We start from the raw sequence: 13,480 nt of genomic DNA, 5'->3' as shown, positions 1-13,480 counted from the left end.
TTGGTGGTACCTCGGTAGAACATCTAAGAAGAAGAAAAAGACCATCTAATTAAGTACAGTGGACCAAAATATGCAAATTGAAATCCTATAAATGTATGTGATGCTCTTGGGTTGGCGGGGAGATCATTCTTGAGGTGAGAAGCTACAGTTTTGTTTCTTGGGTGGTGATAATATTGCTAATGATACTTTGAGGGAATTAATTGCTAGATATAAGTGTGTCATGAGTTGGGTTTACACCCTAAAATATGCACCTTGTGGTGGGTTTTCCTTCCCCATTTGCCTAATTCCCCAATTTGGATCCTCTAGTGCCGAGCTGCCCGGCAGGACCGTGCTGCCCAGACATGGTGCTGCGTGCAATGTCCGCCTTACCCTTCCCCAAACACTTTGCCCGAATGGGGTAAGATGGTCATTGGACGCAGCATCGTGTCCAGGCAGCACGGTCCTACCGGGCAGCTCGGCATTAGAGGATCTGGATCCTTGTGGGACCCACAATACAATGGTCCTTTTAATCTTGGTTGGTGCCCTCTTTAAGGGGATTTATACCAATCCAGATCCTCTACTGCCGAGCTGGCCGGTAGGACCGTGCAGCCCAGACACAGTGAGGCGTGCAGTGACCGCCTTTCCCCTACCCAAAGGCCTTGCCCTAGTGGGGGTAAGGCAGTCATTGTGTGCCTCACTGTGTCTGGGCTGCACGGTCCTGCCGGGCAGCTCGGTAGTAGAGGATCACGATCTGATTTATACACTGTGAGAGTGTGAGACCCACACTGCCACACTGCAGTACCTTATTGAATCCCACATTTTTATTGCCCCATGTCTTAAAAAGGAAACCTCAAAAGATGCATCTAGTGGAGGTTTCCTTCCCCATTTGCCTAAGACACGCTACAGCCTACAAGGGGTAGCCAATCTGGATTTTGTTTTTCTTTTGTGGGGGTAAGGGCAGAGTTTTGTGAATTTAGCTCGTCTCCAGGGAGCCCAGCACGTCCAGGGTGCTGCGAGCCATTCGGTTGTGCCACACGCATCCCTAGGCATGCATCGAGATGTGTGCAGCATAGTTCAACTGTTGGATGCCCCCTGGCATCCCCTAGGTGCTGAGTTTCCCGGAGACGATCCTGATCCAAGTTTTGTGAGGCCATGGTACAAGGTTATAAGAGAAGGGGAATCGGTGTGAGAGAAGTTCACCCAAAAAACAAAAAGTGAGAGAAGAAGAAACACAAAGAGATTGCTCGGAAAAAATGTTGGGTTTTTTAGTTAACCTGCTCTAATGTGTAAAGATTGTTTCATATATGGGTCTATTAACAATTGAGTCTGTTATGAGGCGACATCATTTGTTCAATATAATAGGGTTGGTCTCTACTCCACGTCTATATAATGTTAGCCATTTGTTCAATATAATAGGGTTGGTCTCTACTCCGCGTCTATATAATATTAGCAATGCTTATAGAGAAAATCTTTGACAAATGATATGGATCAGGATATGATTTTAATCAAATATATTATTATTGTTATTATTATTATATTCAATTATCCGTCATATTGATCCTATGGAAATTTTCTAAAAAACCTGCATATTTAAAGGCGGTAAAATGGAAGTTTGGCGACGGTGGGTAAGTTGGTCTCTAAAAAATAAACCATAATTACTACCATTAGAACTATGTTTGGGAAAAATGTTAAAGGAAAGTGGGCCTGTTCTGGCAGCGATGGTGCTGGTTCGGGCTTGATACTTGATTCATGGTTGAGGAGCAATTTAGTAAACTCAAGGCACCAGGGGAGAACGAGAGAGAAAGAGAGAAAGAGAAAGAAGTTTAAAATAGTTTGGTTAATTATAATTTTTAGGGAAAATTTCACAGACACCCCCTAAAAGTATCTAATATCTCATACACTTATCAAACTTGGTCAAAATGTTACAGACACACCTTATTTTTATCAATTTATTTCAACTTAGTCCACTCCGTTAGTCTCTGCAGATAAATGTCTGTTAATTCTTTTTAAATGACAATATTACCCTTACTTGTGAAATCTCCATAATACCCTTAAAGAATACAAACCATTCTCTTCATGGGACCCACCATTTCTTCTTCTTCTTCGTTTCTTTCTGCTCCATCGCTGCAACCTCCAAATACAAACCATTCGTCCTGAGGTGTGCCATTTGTGGACTAGGAGTTCTCGCTGCCGCTCTTCTGGCTTCAGATTCACAGGTCAGGGTGATCTTCTCAATCCAAAAGAAGACCAAATACACCGACATGAAAGCTCGTGTAAGTCCATCTCTCTCTCTCTCTCTCGATTAATCGAAAGTGAAAGGTTTTCTTGCTTTCTATTGGAGTTTTTAATCTTCTACTTGCTCTTCTCCTAAAGCTATCTTTAGATGTCAAGAAATGTGGAGTTTTCCCTAATTCTAGGTCACCTCAGAGTCATTTTTCCAACAGAATACTCACTGATTCCCGTGTTTTTCATCGTAACTAAAACCTTCTGGATAACCAGATGTAACTTTAACAAGGAAAATGATTTGTTTTACTTTCTTATGTTTGAATCAAAACATTCAATTCAAGCCTTTGCTGACAGGAGATTCCATAGAAGAAGAAGAAATCCCATGGCCCCCTTTCCCTGTTCTTGCTTCTTCCGCTGTCAATCAAAGAGAAAATGAAAAGGGTTTCAGATGTTGGATTTGGATTTGATTGAGTGGGAGAGATAAAGAAATAAAAGAGGTTTAAATGGGGTGTTAGAGAAGAAAATGGGACCGGTAAAGTTACATCTGGTTATCCAGATGCTTCTCCAGGAGTCTTTATCGCAGTTCTTCCATACCCATTTCGAGCACCTCCGAGTTGAGAAACCAACAACAACATGAAACGGAGGTTCTGTTCTTCGCGCTCCAACGGGAAGAATCAATAAAAATAAATAAACAAGAGAAGGAGATAAAAAGCTCACAAAAATAGAAAATCCCTGCATTCTAAAGAACAACTCCACTAAAACCTTAAAAAAGTCAGATCTTCCATGGTTTCAAAAGAAAACAAGAAAAACGATGTCAGGTAACTACAGGTTCGGGAAATTTTCAGGGAGAAGCCAACCTTGGAGTGCTCAGATGGAGGAAAAGTAGCAGATCCAACTGAAAAAAATTGTTGTATTAGGGCAAAAGTCGCCGGAAAATTGAACGATGAAGGAAATAGGGACGAAGAAGAAGAAGAGGAGGAAAAAGGAAAATCTTGTCCTAGTAATTTTTTCAAGAGGGCAAAATCGACATTTTATCTTGTGGGTCACCCTGCTTAACGTCAGGGGGAAGTTTGCCATTTTGACCAAGTTTGATAAATTTATGAGATATTGGATACTTTCAGGGGGTGTCTGTGAAATTTTCCCTAACTTTTATGTGAAATGCAATGTATGTAAGCAATTCTTTTATTTCTTTTCATGACTCGGCATCTTTCGATGAGAAAATCAATTCTCTTATAAATTGGAGAAAAGTTCTTTTTACGGGCAATCCAAAAAAAGTATTTTCATTGCCTGAAATCATTCATTCTGGAGAAAGTATAAATACTTTTGGATTTTCATCCTCTCAAGAGCTGTGCACTGATTAGTGTAAAACACTTAAGAATCTAACCCTAAAAATATGGGTAGTAGTATTTTTTTATCTTTTCAAATGTTGGGTGGATGGTTGAATAAAAGTATAAATTTCCAAATACTTTTTCTACTTGTCATCCATTAAATGAAATTAGTGAAATATTCTCTTTTATGGTTTTATACATATATTATTTTTTTTTTTTAAAACCCAAATAAGAGTAGCACAACGCCCACTCGAAATAGGGTGGGCACAAACATTGTCATCTCTACCAACAAAAGAGAAAGAGGCAGCAAAGACCGATTCTTATTTCACGAAAAAAACAAACGAGTCCGAACCTCTCAAACACACATCCAATGGCTGGACAGGCTGGCATGCACCCCAAGGCCAGCACCACGCTGAAGGAGATTTATACACGAAAAAAGACTCTATAAGACACCCACCATATAAGAGATCCCAATACCACCAATAATTAATGAGTCTCGATCATCTTCAATGACATTTTCAATGACATTTAACCATCAAAGTCGATCTCCCATCTTCCATGGGATGTGGTCCATGTCACTTCTGTGGCATCCGTTCGTCTGTCCTTTTGACCACTTCATTCATATTGTTCATAAGCTTTTAAGGGGGGGAAAAAAAATCAAGTTACAACCTTGCTTCTTTACTCGGACCATGTTTCTATAAAAATATCAATCAAAATAGTGAGTGGTCAAGAAGCTTACAACGTAGCTTCTTCACTTGGACCACCATGCACGTGGACCAACCGCTGGTTCACGTGGTCCTAATGGTTCTTGGCTCTCACTTGGTACCACTCTCTCTATATAATCTGATCTATCTCTTCCTTCATTTTCATATCTCATTCCATCACCTTCTCCATTCTTCGGCAACCAAACCCATTTTCCGGCATGGCATCTTCTTCTTTAGTGTTTGAGGTTCGAAGGTGTGAACCGGAGCTGATCACACCGGCTAAACCCACACCCCATGAATTCAAGTATCTCTCAGATAATGACGACCAAGAGTCTCTACGGTTCCAAGTTCCTTTTATACAAGTTTACAGAAACGAGCCATCGATGAGAGAGAAAGACCCAGTGAAGGTCATAAGGAAGGCATTAGCAGAAGCTCTAGTGTTTTACTATCCATTGGCTGGTAGACTTAGGGAAGTGCATGGCCGGAAGCTGGTGGTGGAGTGCACCGGCGAGGGTGCTGTGTTCATGGAGGCCGACGCTGATGTGAGTCTTGAGCAGTTCAATGATGAGGCATTGCAACCACCTTTCCCATGCTTGAAGGAGCTCCTCTACGACGTCCCTGGATGGGGTGATATCCTTGGCTGCCCTCTATTGCTGATTCAGGTGAGAGGACCTTTTCCTCGAGGGGAGTGAATGTTCCACATACGTGAGCGTATGTGAACAACTCACAATCGTTCAGATGGAACATTCTTACAGAATAAATTTCATCTGAACGGTTGTGAGTTGTTCACGTACGTGAACATTCCCTGCCCGCCTTTTCCTCTTGGTATAGAGAAGTTAAAGATAAGTCAAGATTTTATCGTTTTTTGTACTTCTCTTTCCATCTTTGAGGCTCAATTCAGAGCCATGGAATTGAAATCTTTCAAGCTTATTAGTTCTTTTTATTTTTTTAAGCTTCACTAAGTTAGTGATGTTTAACCTTTGTTGACACAATATGTTCTAAGCAGTTTGGATTCCGATCCTCTACGGCTGGGCTGCCGGCATGCGGCCTCATACACGCAGGATGTTTGGGCACTAGGTGGGGCAGTCATTTTGCCTCTGCCTGTGTGAGGCCGCATGCTGACCGCTCGGCTGCCAGCCGTAAAGGATCCAAATTCAATCAGTTCCACATCCATCTCATTAACTGTTTCTATCGTTGAGTTCCAAGGGTGAGATGGATCTAGGAGATCTGGGATAAATTTTGGTTGCAAACCGGGTAACGGGAATTTTCGGCCTATCTGTTCGTGGTCCAATCCTGGCCCATCGGGCCATCACTCGTACTGAACAATTATGCAGCACTTTTGTGTTTTGATAGGGTAGAAGAGCAACAAATGGTCCCGTTGTTCGTGGTCCAATCCTGGCCCATCGGGCCATCACTCGTACTGAACAATTATGCAGCACTTTTGTGTTTTGATAGGGTAGAAGAGCAACAGATGGTCCCGTCGTACATAAGCTGGTGGGTTGGGATTCAACTACAATTTATAACAAAACGTTATCCAGTTTTGTATTTTTCAATAAAAAAAAAAAAAAAAATTTAGCCGCATCATTGCACCTGCATGTACGACAAGGCTTCATGGACTGGGATCCGGATCCTGTACTTTCAAGTTGCTCCTACTTTCGTGTGCCTCACACACAGCAAGAGGTTAAAAAGACCAGTTTATCCCCACTTAGACAGGAGTAAGGTGATCTTTTTACTGCCTTGCTATGTCTAGGTGCACATAGTAGTACAGCAGTTGGGCAGTGGAGAAGCCCGACGCCCATGGACTGTGCACAAATCGTTGTTATACAAAAAAATAAAACTGTGCACAAATCGATATCGGTGTTCCGATTCCTTCAATCATGCCCTGCAGGTAACCCGTGGGATGGTTGGAGTGGTTAGCTGCAGGGGAGGGGATCTAGACTCTAGAGTCCAAATTTTAAGCAAGCTAGTAAGGCCATACTAGTATTATTATCATATAACGTTTCAAAAATCTTGGTTAAATTGGATGCAGGTGACCCGTCTGATGTGTGGTGGATTCATCTTCGCTCTCCGGTGGAACCACACCTTGGGTGACGCAGCTGGCTTGGTCCAGTTCATGTCAACCGTGGCTGAAATGGCACGTGGCGCAACAGTTCCTTCTGTGCCACCCGTGTGGAAGAGGGAGCACCTCAACGCAAGGGACCTTCACCCATCAGGTGTGACCTTCTTGCACCGTGAGTACGATCAAGTGCCTGACACCAAGGGCACACACACCGTCCCTCTCGACGACATGGCCCACCACTCTTTCTTCTTCGGCCCCTCTGAGCTGGCAGCGTTCCGTAAGCATCTCCCTTCGCACCTACGCTCGTGTACCACGTTTGAGTTGCTGACGGCATGCATTTGGCGATGCCGCACAATCGCTATCCAACCCGACCCGGACGAGGACTCGCGTATGATTATCGTCGTCAACACACGTGCCAGGTTCCAACCACCATTGCCTGTCGGATTCTATGGCAATGCGTTGGCTTTCCCGGTGGCATTGTCGACGGCAGAAAAACTCTGTGAAAATCCGATAGAGTACGCATTGGAATTGGTGAAGAAAGCGAAAGCCGAGGTCACTGAGGAGTACATGAGATCAACGGCAAATCTAGTGGTGATGAAGGGCCAGCCCCACCTTACATCGGTGAGGACCTTAGCAATTTCCGATTTGACACGTGCGCGTTTCAGCGACGTAGATTTCGGGTGGGGGAAAGCGGTATACGGTGGGCCAGCCAAGGCGGGTGTAGGAATATGTCCTGGGCTGCTAGGCTTTTACATAACCTTTAGCAACCATAAAGGGGAGGTTGGAATTTTGGCATCGATTTGCTTGCCTGGGCCGGCGATGGAGAGGTTTGTGATTGAGATTGAAAGCATGATAAGGAACCAGCCAGCTGATCACTAAATGATAATACTTAAAAGGCTTCCCTTATCAAATCACCTCGCTATGTGAATCAATGGTTTAGGCCTCTGAAGTAGAAAAAAAAGGCAAATTGAGGGCTATTCTTCTTCCTAGGGTGGAATAACATGTATGGTTTAGTACGATGTTTATCTTTACGATTATGATTAGGGTCTCTTTTATTATCACCCCCTTGGCTATGTAGGGAATTGCTTTGGTGATTATATTTCTTAGTAAGTGAAATTAAATAGTGGTGTTCAACCTTGATACATCCAATATTCACCGGGCCAATCAACGACCGCCATGTGTCACAGGCGACCCGTTCCATAGCCAAGGAGAACGAACCGGGTCCCAGCACCCGGGCGCGGCCTCACCCAGGCGCAGCCACCACTCGGGCGCGGCCTCACCTAGGCGCGGCCTCACCCAGGGGCGGCCACCCCTCGGGCGCGGCCACCCAGGCATGGCCACCCCTCGGGCGCGGCCACACATCCGGGGCGCGGCCTCACCCAGGAGCGGCCACCACTTGGGCGTGGCCTCACCTAGGCGCAGCCACACATTCAGGCGGGCGCGGCCTCACCTAGGCGCGGCCACACATCCAGGCACGGCCTGCACCCAGGCACAGCATCGTGGGCACGTGAGGTGGGGGCTACCCATCTACGATCCGATCGTATCGCTAAGACTCATGTCACTATCAGGACTTTAGACCGCCGCTTAGAGGTCACGGTCACCCAGACGGATTCAAGCACCAAGGACGTTATCACCACACGCGGGTATCTATCCACCAAGGATCCTGATGCCACCAGGACACTCCCTCCCACGGGGAGATGACCAATCAGGATAGAGCCCCGTTACCCAGGGCCTCTATCCACTCAACGGCACAATCGCCATCAAACTGGGACTCTCCACACCGCCATATGCTACTATAAAAGGCAAGGTACACAACCCCATCAAGGACATCTAATCTCATATTGAATAATCACTATTCATCTATTTGCGCCAGGAGATCTAACTTTGGCATCGAAGAGCCCTAGGCCGGGACCACACCGGTTCTCTCTGTTGACCCCTTTGGTCCACTTGCAGGTGATGGCACTCGCAGGACCGCTCGACGATTTCTTGACGCAACAAACTTTATTCCTGTCATTATATCTCTTAATTAGTTTATCAAAAAAATTTCTTCCTCTCAAGTCTTATAATTAGAAATAATGAATTTGTTTCCGAATCCATCCCCCCAAAAAAAAATTGAATTGGTTGTTGGGAGCTTCATCCCACATCTCCTATTAACTAGCCTATAGCCCCCTATACACCTAAGAATCTCTTCATCTACAAGTTTTAATTTTTAGAATCAAAACTTTGTGGGTTTTCGGTTTTCACCATGTCCATGTGTTGGTAATATGAACTCTCCCACATGTGCAAAGAAGTGTTAGGAGTTCAGCCCCACATAGGCTACTACTTAACCCATGTTTTAGTGCACGATATTGAAATACTATTGATCAATCCAGAAATTAATATGGTATCGACACGAATCAGTTGTATCAAACAAATTTATCATTGATACTCCTTTAAAAATGAGTTTTTTGACCATTTTACTCATTGTCAGTACCATGTCACTAATATGATATGGATACAATATCAGGATTGGTCACTTACTGGTTACCATGAACTAACCGCCTTATACAGCTAAGAATCTCTAAACCTACAACTAGAGAGCAACACACTAAGTCACTAACGAGCCAAAAAAGGAGTTATATCCGTGCCCAAAAATCTGGGCTAATTTGAAATTTTGATATTAAGTGTTGCAATACCGACGACTGACGACATTGTTGACCTTGGACTATAGCAGTCAAGGATAAAATTATTGACAGAAAAGATGAAAAATACTTTTACCATAATAGAACTGTCGACTACCCTCTGTGCACCTGTTGTGGCACGGAGTCAGTCGGGAGGGAAACCCGAACCCCCCACTCGGATGATTAGTGATAAGTGGCTAACCGTGAATAATTAAATTCAACCATGCATGGTAGCTAATGACATTTGATGCGTATGATCCATAGTATTTATGCCCTTGAAGGTGTGCGAGTGAACTAGGGTAAGTCTCAGCTCGATCCGAGTCAAAAATAGGCCATTTAAGCTTTAAAACTGGATTAAAGGAATGTGGGCCCCACCTAGCCCTAAGTGAGACCTACCCCTACTTAATGTTAACTTAGTCTAGGGGTATTAAAGTCAACTCACCCCAAGTGGTGCTTGTAATGAAGGTTTATAGGAGTTATTGATCAGAGCGTATGTATGTATGCTACCTAGATCGGGTGGGACCTACCTACCCCTATATGACATTAAATTGGGCTAGAGACATTAGCCCACTTTACTCTTTTATATGGACTGTGGGCCTAAGTTGGTTAGAGGGCCCAATAACTTAAAAAGGGACCTAAGTTGTTAGTGATTAGCCAAACATACCCTAGGAAACTAAGTATAATGTCTAACCAAACATGCCCTAGTGGCCATGTGTGTTAAATAGAGACCATTGCACTATTCACCCAATTCTCCCCCCAAATTAGAAACCTAAATCGATTTGGAGAAGAAGAAGGAGGGGGAAGAGAAGAAGAAGAAGAAGAAAAAGAAAAAGAAAGAGAAAGGGAAGAAGAAGGTGAGAGGAGCACACCCTTTACCTTGCCTCACCATTGTAGGTACACTCCTCTCCATTTCATTTTCCTCTCTCTCTATGCAATCTTTGGAAGAAATCATGGAAGAACCATGTCCTACCATTGATGGAGCTCTACCTAGCAAGTGGGGAGTGCCATCAATAAGGGATGTTAATGCTTTGATGCTTGTACTAAGTGAGCTGTTATGGCTTCCATGCTTCCATAAATGTTATTCTAAGACCATTAGGTAAACCCTAACCCAAGAGCTTGTGATTTTAAGTTTCTCCTTGGAACCTTGGGTTAAACCTCCATGGTTATGTATCAAACAATTCATGGAGGTTTGATTGAGCACATCTACCCCTCTTATGCACTTCCATGTACCAAAAAAACCCCTACTATTATGAGATAGTCTATCAATGCCAACTCTAGCACAAGAATGTATAAGCTAGGGTTCATTGATTTTAAATCTATCACCCATCTCATGTGTAAGCTTGGGTTTATAAACCCTCTTGGTGATAAGACCTAAAACTCTAGATTTGGGTAATAGTTCTAACTAAAATTGCATGGTATAACCCTAGGATATACCTATTTAAGCCATGAAACCAAAGCCCAAGCCAAGTATTCAATGTAAATCTTTTCTGTAAAAAGGTAGATGCAGTCGGCTGAAAACGGTAGAAGCAACCCAGGTGCCCTTCTACCTTTTTCAGATCTGCCTTTCTACCTTTTTCTCTCTGCCTAAAAAGGGTAGAATGAAAACGGTAGAAGCAACCCAGGTGCCCTTCTACCTTTTTCAGATATTCCTTTCTACCTTTTTCTCTCTGCCCAAAAAAGGTAGAATGAAAACAGTAGAAGCAACCCAGAACCCTTCTACCATTTTCAGAAATTGCTTCTACCATTTTTCTGACCTTTCCCCATTGTTTTGATTATAACTTCGTCGATGCATACTCAATCGATACAATTCGAATTGCGTTATAAACTAGACTTGAAGGGCTACATTTCATATGAAGATACCTTTAGCCAAATATGAGGGAAAGGTCCTATAAATTGGGTTCAAAGATGACTAATGTGCATTGATAGCTTTACCACAATCGAATTTACTTCAGTGACCTCGCCTACTTCGACAGTGCTTAAGTAGGGGTTTTAAGGGATTTTAATAAGGGTTATCTACAAATGTTAATGCCTTCTAAAATATATTAAATTAGGTAACTACAACCGTCTGGAGGAGCCGTACGGATACACGCAAGGATTAGAATTTTGGTTAGCATAATTGATTCGAAGAACAAAGTGAGGAAATCGGATACCCGACCCTATTTTGGAATGTTTTATATCTCGTTGTGTGACTGTCTTACATGTATCTATTTGTTTAATGGTCTAGAGTGTATAACTAATAACGCCTATTTGTTAGAGATAAATTGGTATAAATTCTTCCATGTTTAATGTAGATGCTAGGATGTATTTTATATTCGAATTACTATTGTGATGAGATTTTGAATGAAAACATAGTTGTGTGATGAGACTGAGAATGCGAATGTGATTGAATGATGATATGGACATATGTGATGAGGATGGTTATGGTTATATATGTTGAGATTGAATATGGTTATGGGTGTTGCGATTGAATATGGTTATGTGTGTTGAGAACGGATATGGCCGTGTGTTGAGAACGGATATGGCCATGTGTTAGAATATGGAAATATGTGGTGAATGTGAAATATGTGAGATTGAGGTGATCCAAGTGTCGTAGTGTGCGCCGGACTTGGGATTTGAGATATGAGAATGTGTGATGAGTACGAGATTGATGTGATCTAAGTGCCGTAGTGTGCATCGGACTTGGGATCAAAGATTGAAAATAATTATATGTATACGTGTAGGCTAGAGGACGCGAGAGGATAGCGAGCCCGACATGGAGGGACTATGAACTCGACCTCTGGCCTATACGTATGCATGCACCTTTACTCATTTAGAAGCATATGGTTAGGATCACACTCCCCAGTGCTACACCCCTTACCAACAGGGGGTAAGGTGTTGGGTAACCGGTGGTGACTTTCGACGGACTGGGGGCACCATTCTCAATAGATCAGTTCCATAGTGGGCGCCGGGATCGGGTGAGAGCTAGGGTTATATCGGGGGTTTGCCGTACAGGACGTACACGTGTATGGCAGGCTTCCAACCGCAACTCGGGTGGACATCATCGGATAGGCCATCCGCGTGTGAGAGATGGAGAGCCGGGGATGCTACCTAGGGTGTTGCAGTAGCACTAGACCCGACTTAGGCATTTCTTTGGTAAGTGGATAATATGCACATGTAAGTTAGAGGGCGCGAGAAGCTAGCGAGCCCGACGTGGAGGGACTATGGACTCGACCTCTGGCCTACGCGTGTACGTACCTTAATATGCATTAGATGTATGCTGGTTAGGATAACACTATACCCGGTGCTACGACCCTTGCCAACAGGGGTTTATGTATTGGATAATCCCCCCATGGGGACACCAGTGTGTATCGATTGAGGTGCTGGGAGCGGCGATTCCAATGCGAGGATCGGAACCGTGGCAATGGGGTTATATCGGGGGTTTGCCGTACATGATGTACACGTGTATGGCAGGCTTCCAACCGCAACTCGGGTTGACATCGCCGGATAGGCCATCCGCGTGTGAGAGATGGAGGGCCGGGGATGCTACCTAGGGTGTTGCAGTAGCACTAGACCAGACTTAGGCATCTGTTTGTTAGGTGGATAATAATAAAAATTGAATTCATGTAGCATTACTGTAAATTAGACCTGATGTACGAATTGTCCTGGTGGTATGGGACACTGTGGGATTCGTTTATCATGTTTGATTTGCACGCTTGTGATTGCATTTATGAATATTGTAGCCATTTGCATGATTCGATTTGCTCATTGGGCTCAGTGGAGCTCATTCCTCGTGGAAACCTCTTTTTAGATGATGGTGCAGGTATGGTGGAGTTGGTCGGCTCAACATATGATGTCCCTGAGGGCATTAGCGATGGCTGGTGTGCTCCCAAGGTTGGGGAGCATGGATCGGACTGCTACTGCGAGGCTCACTACCAGGGGGAGTAGTAGCTTGGGTCGTAGGCCGCATTTTTATACTTTATGTTTTGCTACATTGATACCTTGCTACCTTATTATTTTGACTCATGTCATGAGTGAGGTGTTATCGAAATATTATGTAATACATAAGTCCTGATGGGAATGATCTATAACTGTTGACATCTTGATGTGATGAAATGATAACTTTGGATAAACTGCCACAGTCAATATATCTATGTTATCACATAGTCATCACTACTCTGATTATGATTATTTATATTTCATCTAGTCGTTTAAATTAACGCGTGTGGTGTGGGTGAGTTAGCTTAAATACTGCATCAGTGATCCTGGTGGATGTGTGGAGCATATTTGTATACTCCAGTCACGGATTCCAATGGTACAAGAATCTGGGCATGACAAAAAGTATGCTATTGGCCACTCCTATCATAGGATGTAAAAATTCCTCTTTTCCTCTACTGTAAGTATAATTTTTCGTATGCAAAAATCGCGTTAGGTTTTCTCTCGCGGTAGAAACTTTCAAAACCCTAACGAAACCTGCCGTCACCACCTCTGTTTGTTTTCTCCGCTCGTGTGGAGTGTTCTCTCTTCGTCTATGTGACGTGCTACCTT

At 43.6% G+C, this 13,480-nt stretch overlaps 1 protein-coding gene across 1 annotated transcript; it reads left to right on the top strand.

Moving 5' to 3' along the window:
• Positions 1-4,379: 4,379 nt before the first annotated feature.
• LOC122659087 (benzyl alcohol O-benzoyltransferase-like) lies at positions 4,380-7,175 on the top strand. The gene is made up of 2 exons (XM_043854241.1): positions 4,380-4,899; positions 6,267-7,175. The coding sequence occupies exons 1-2, from the start codon at positions 4,456-4,458 to the stop codon at positions 7,173-7,175; spliced, it is 1,353 nt and encodes a 450-aa protein (XP_043710176.1). The 5' UTR covers positions 4,380-4,455.
• The last annotated feature ends 6,305 nt before the right edge of the window (positions 7,176-13,480 follow it).

The sequence above is a fragment of the Telopea speciosissima genome, chromosome 1 (assembly GCF_018873765.1).
Source record: "Telopea speciosissima isolate NSW1024214 ecotype Mountain lineage chromosome 1, Tspe_v1, whole genome shotgun sequence".
Classification (NCBI taxonomy): Eukaryota; Viridiplantae; Streptophyta; class Magnoliopsida; order Proteales; family Proteaceae; genus Telopea; species Telopea speciosissima.
This window is presented reverse-complemented; position numbering and strand designations above follow the sequence as displayed.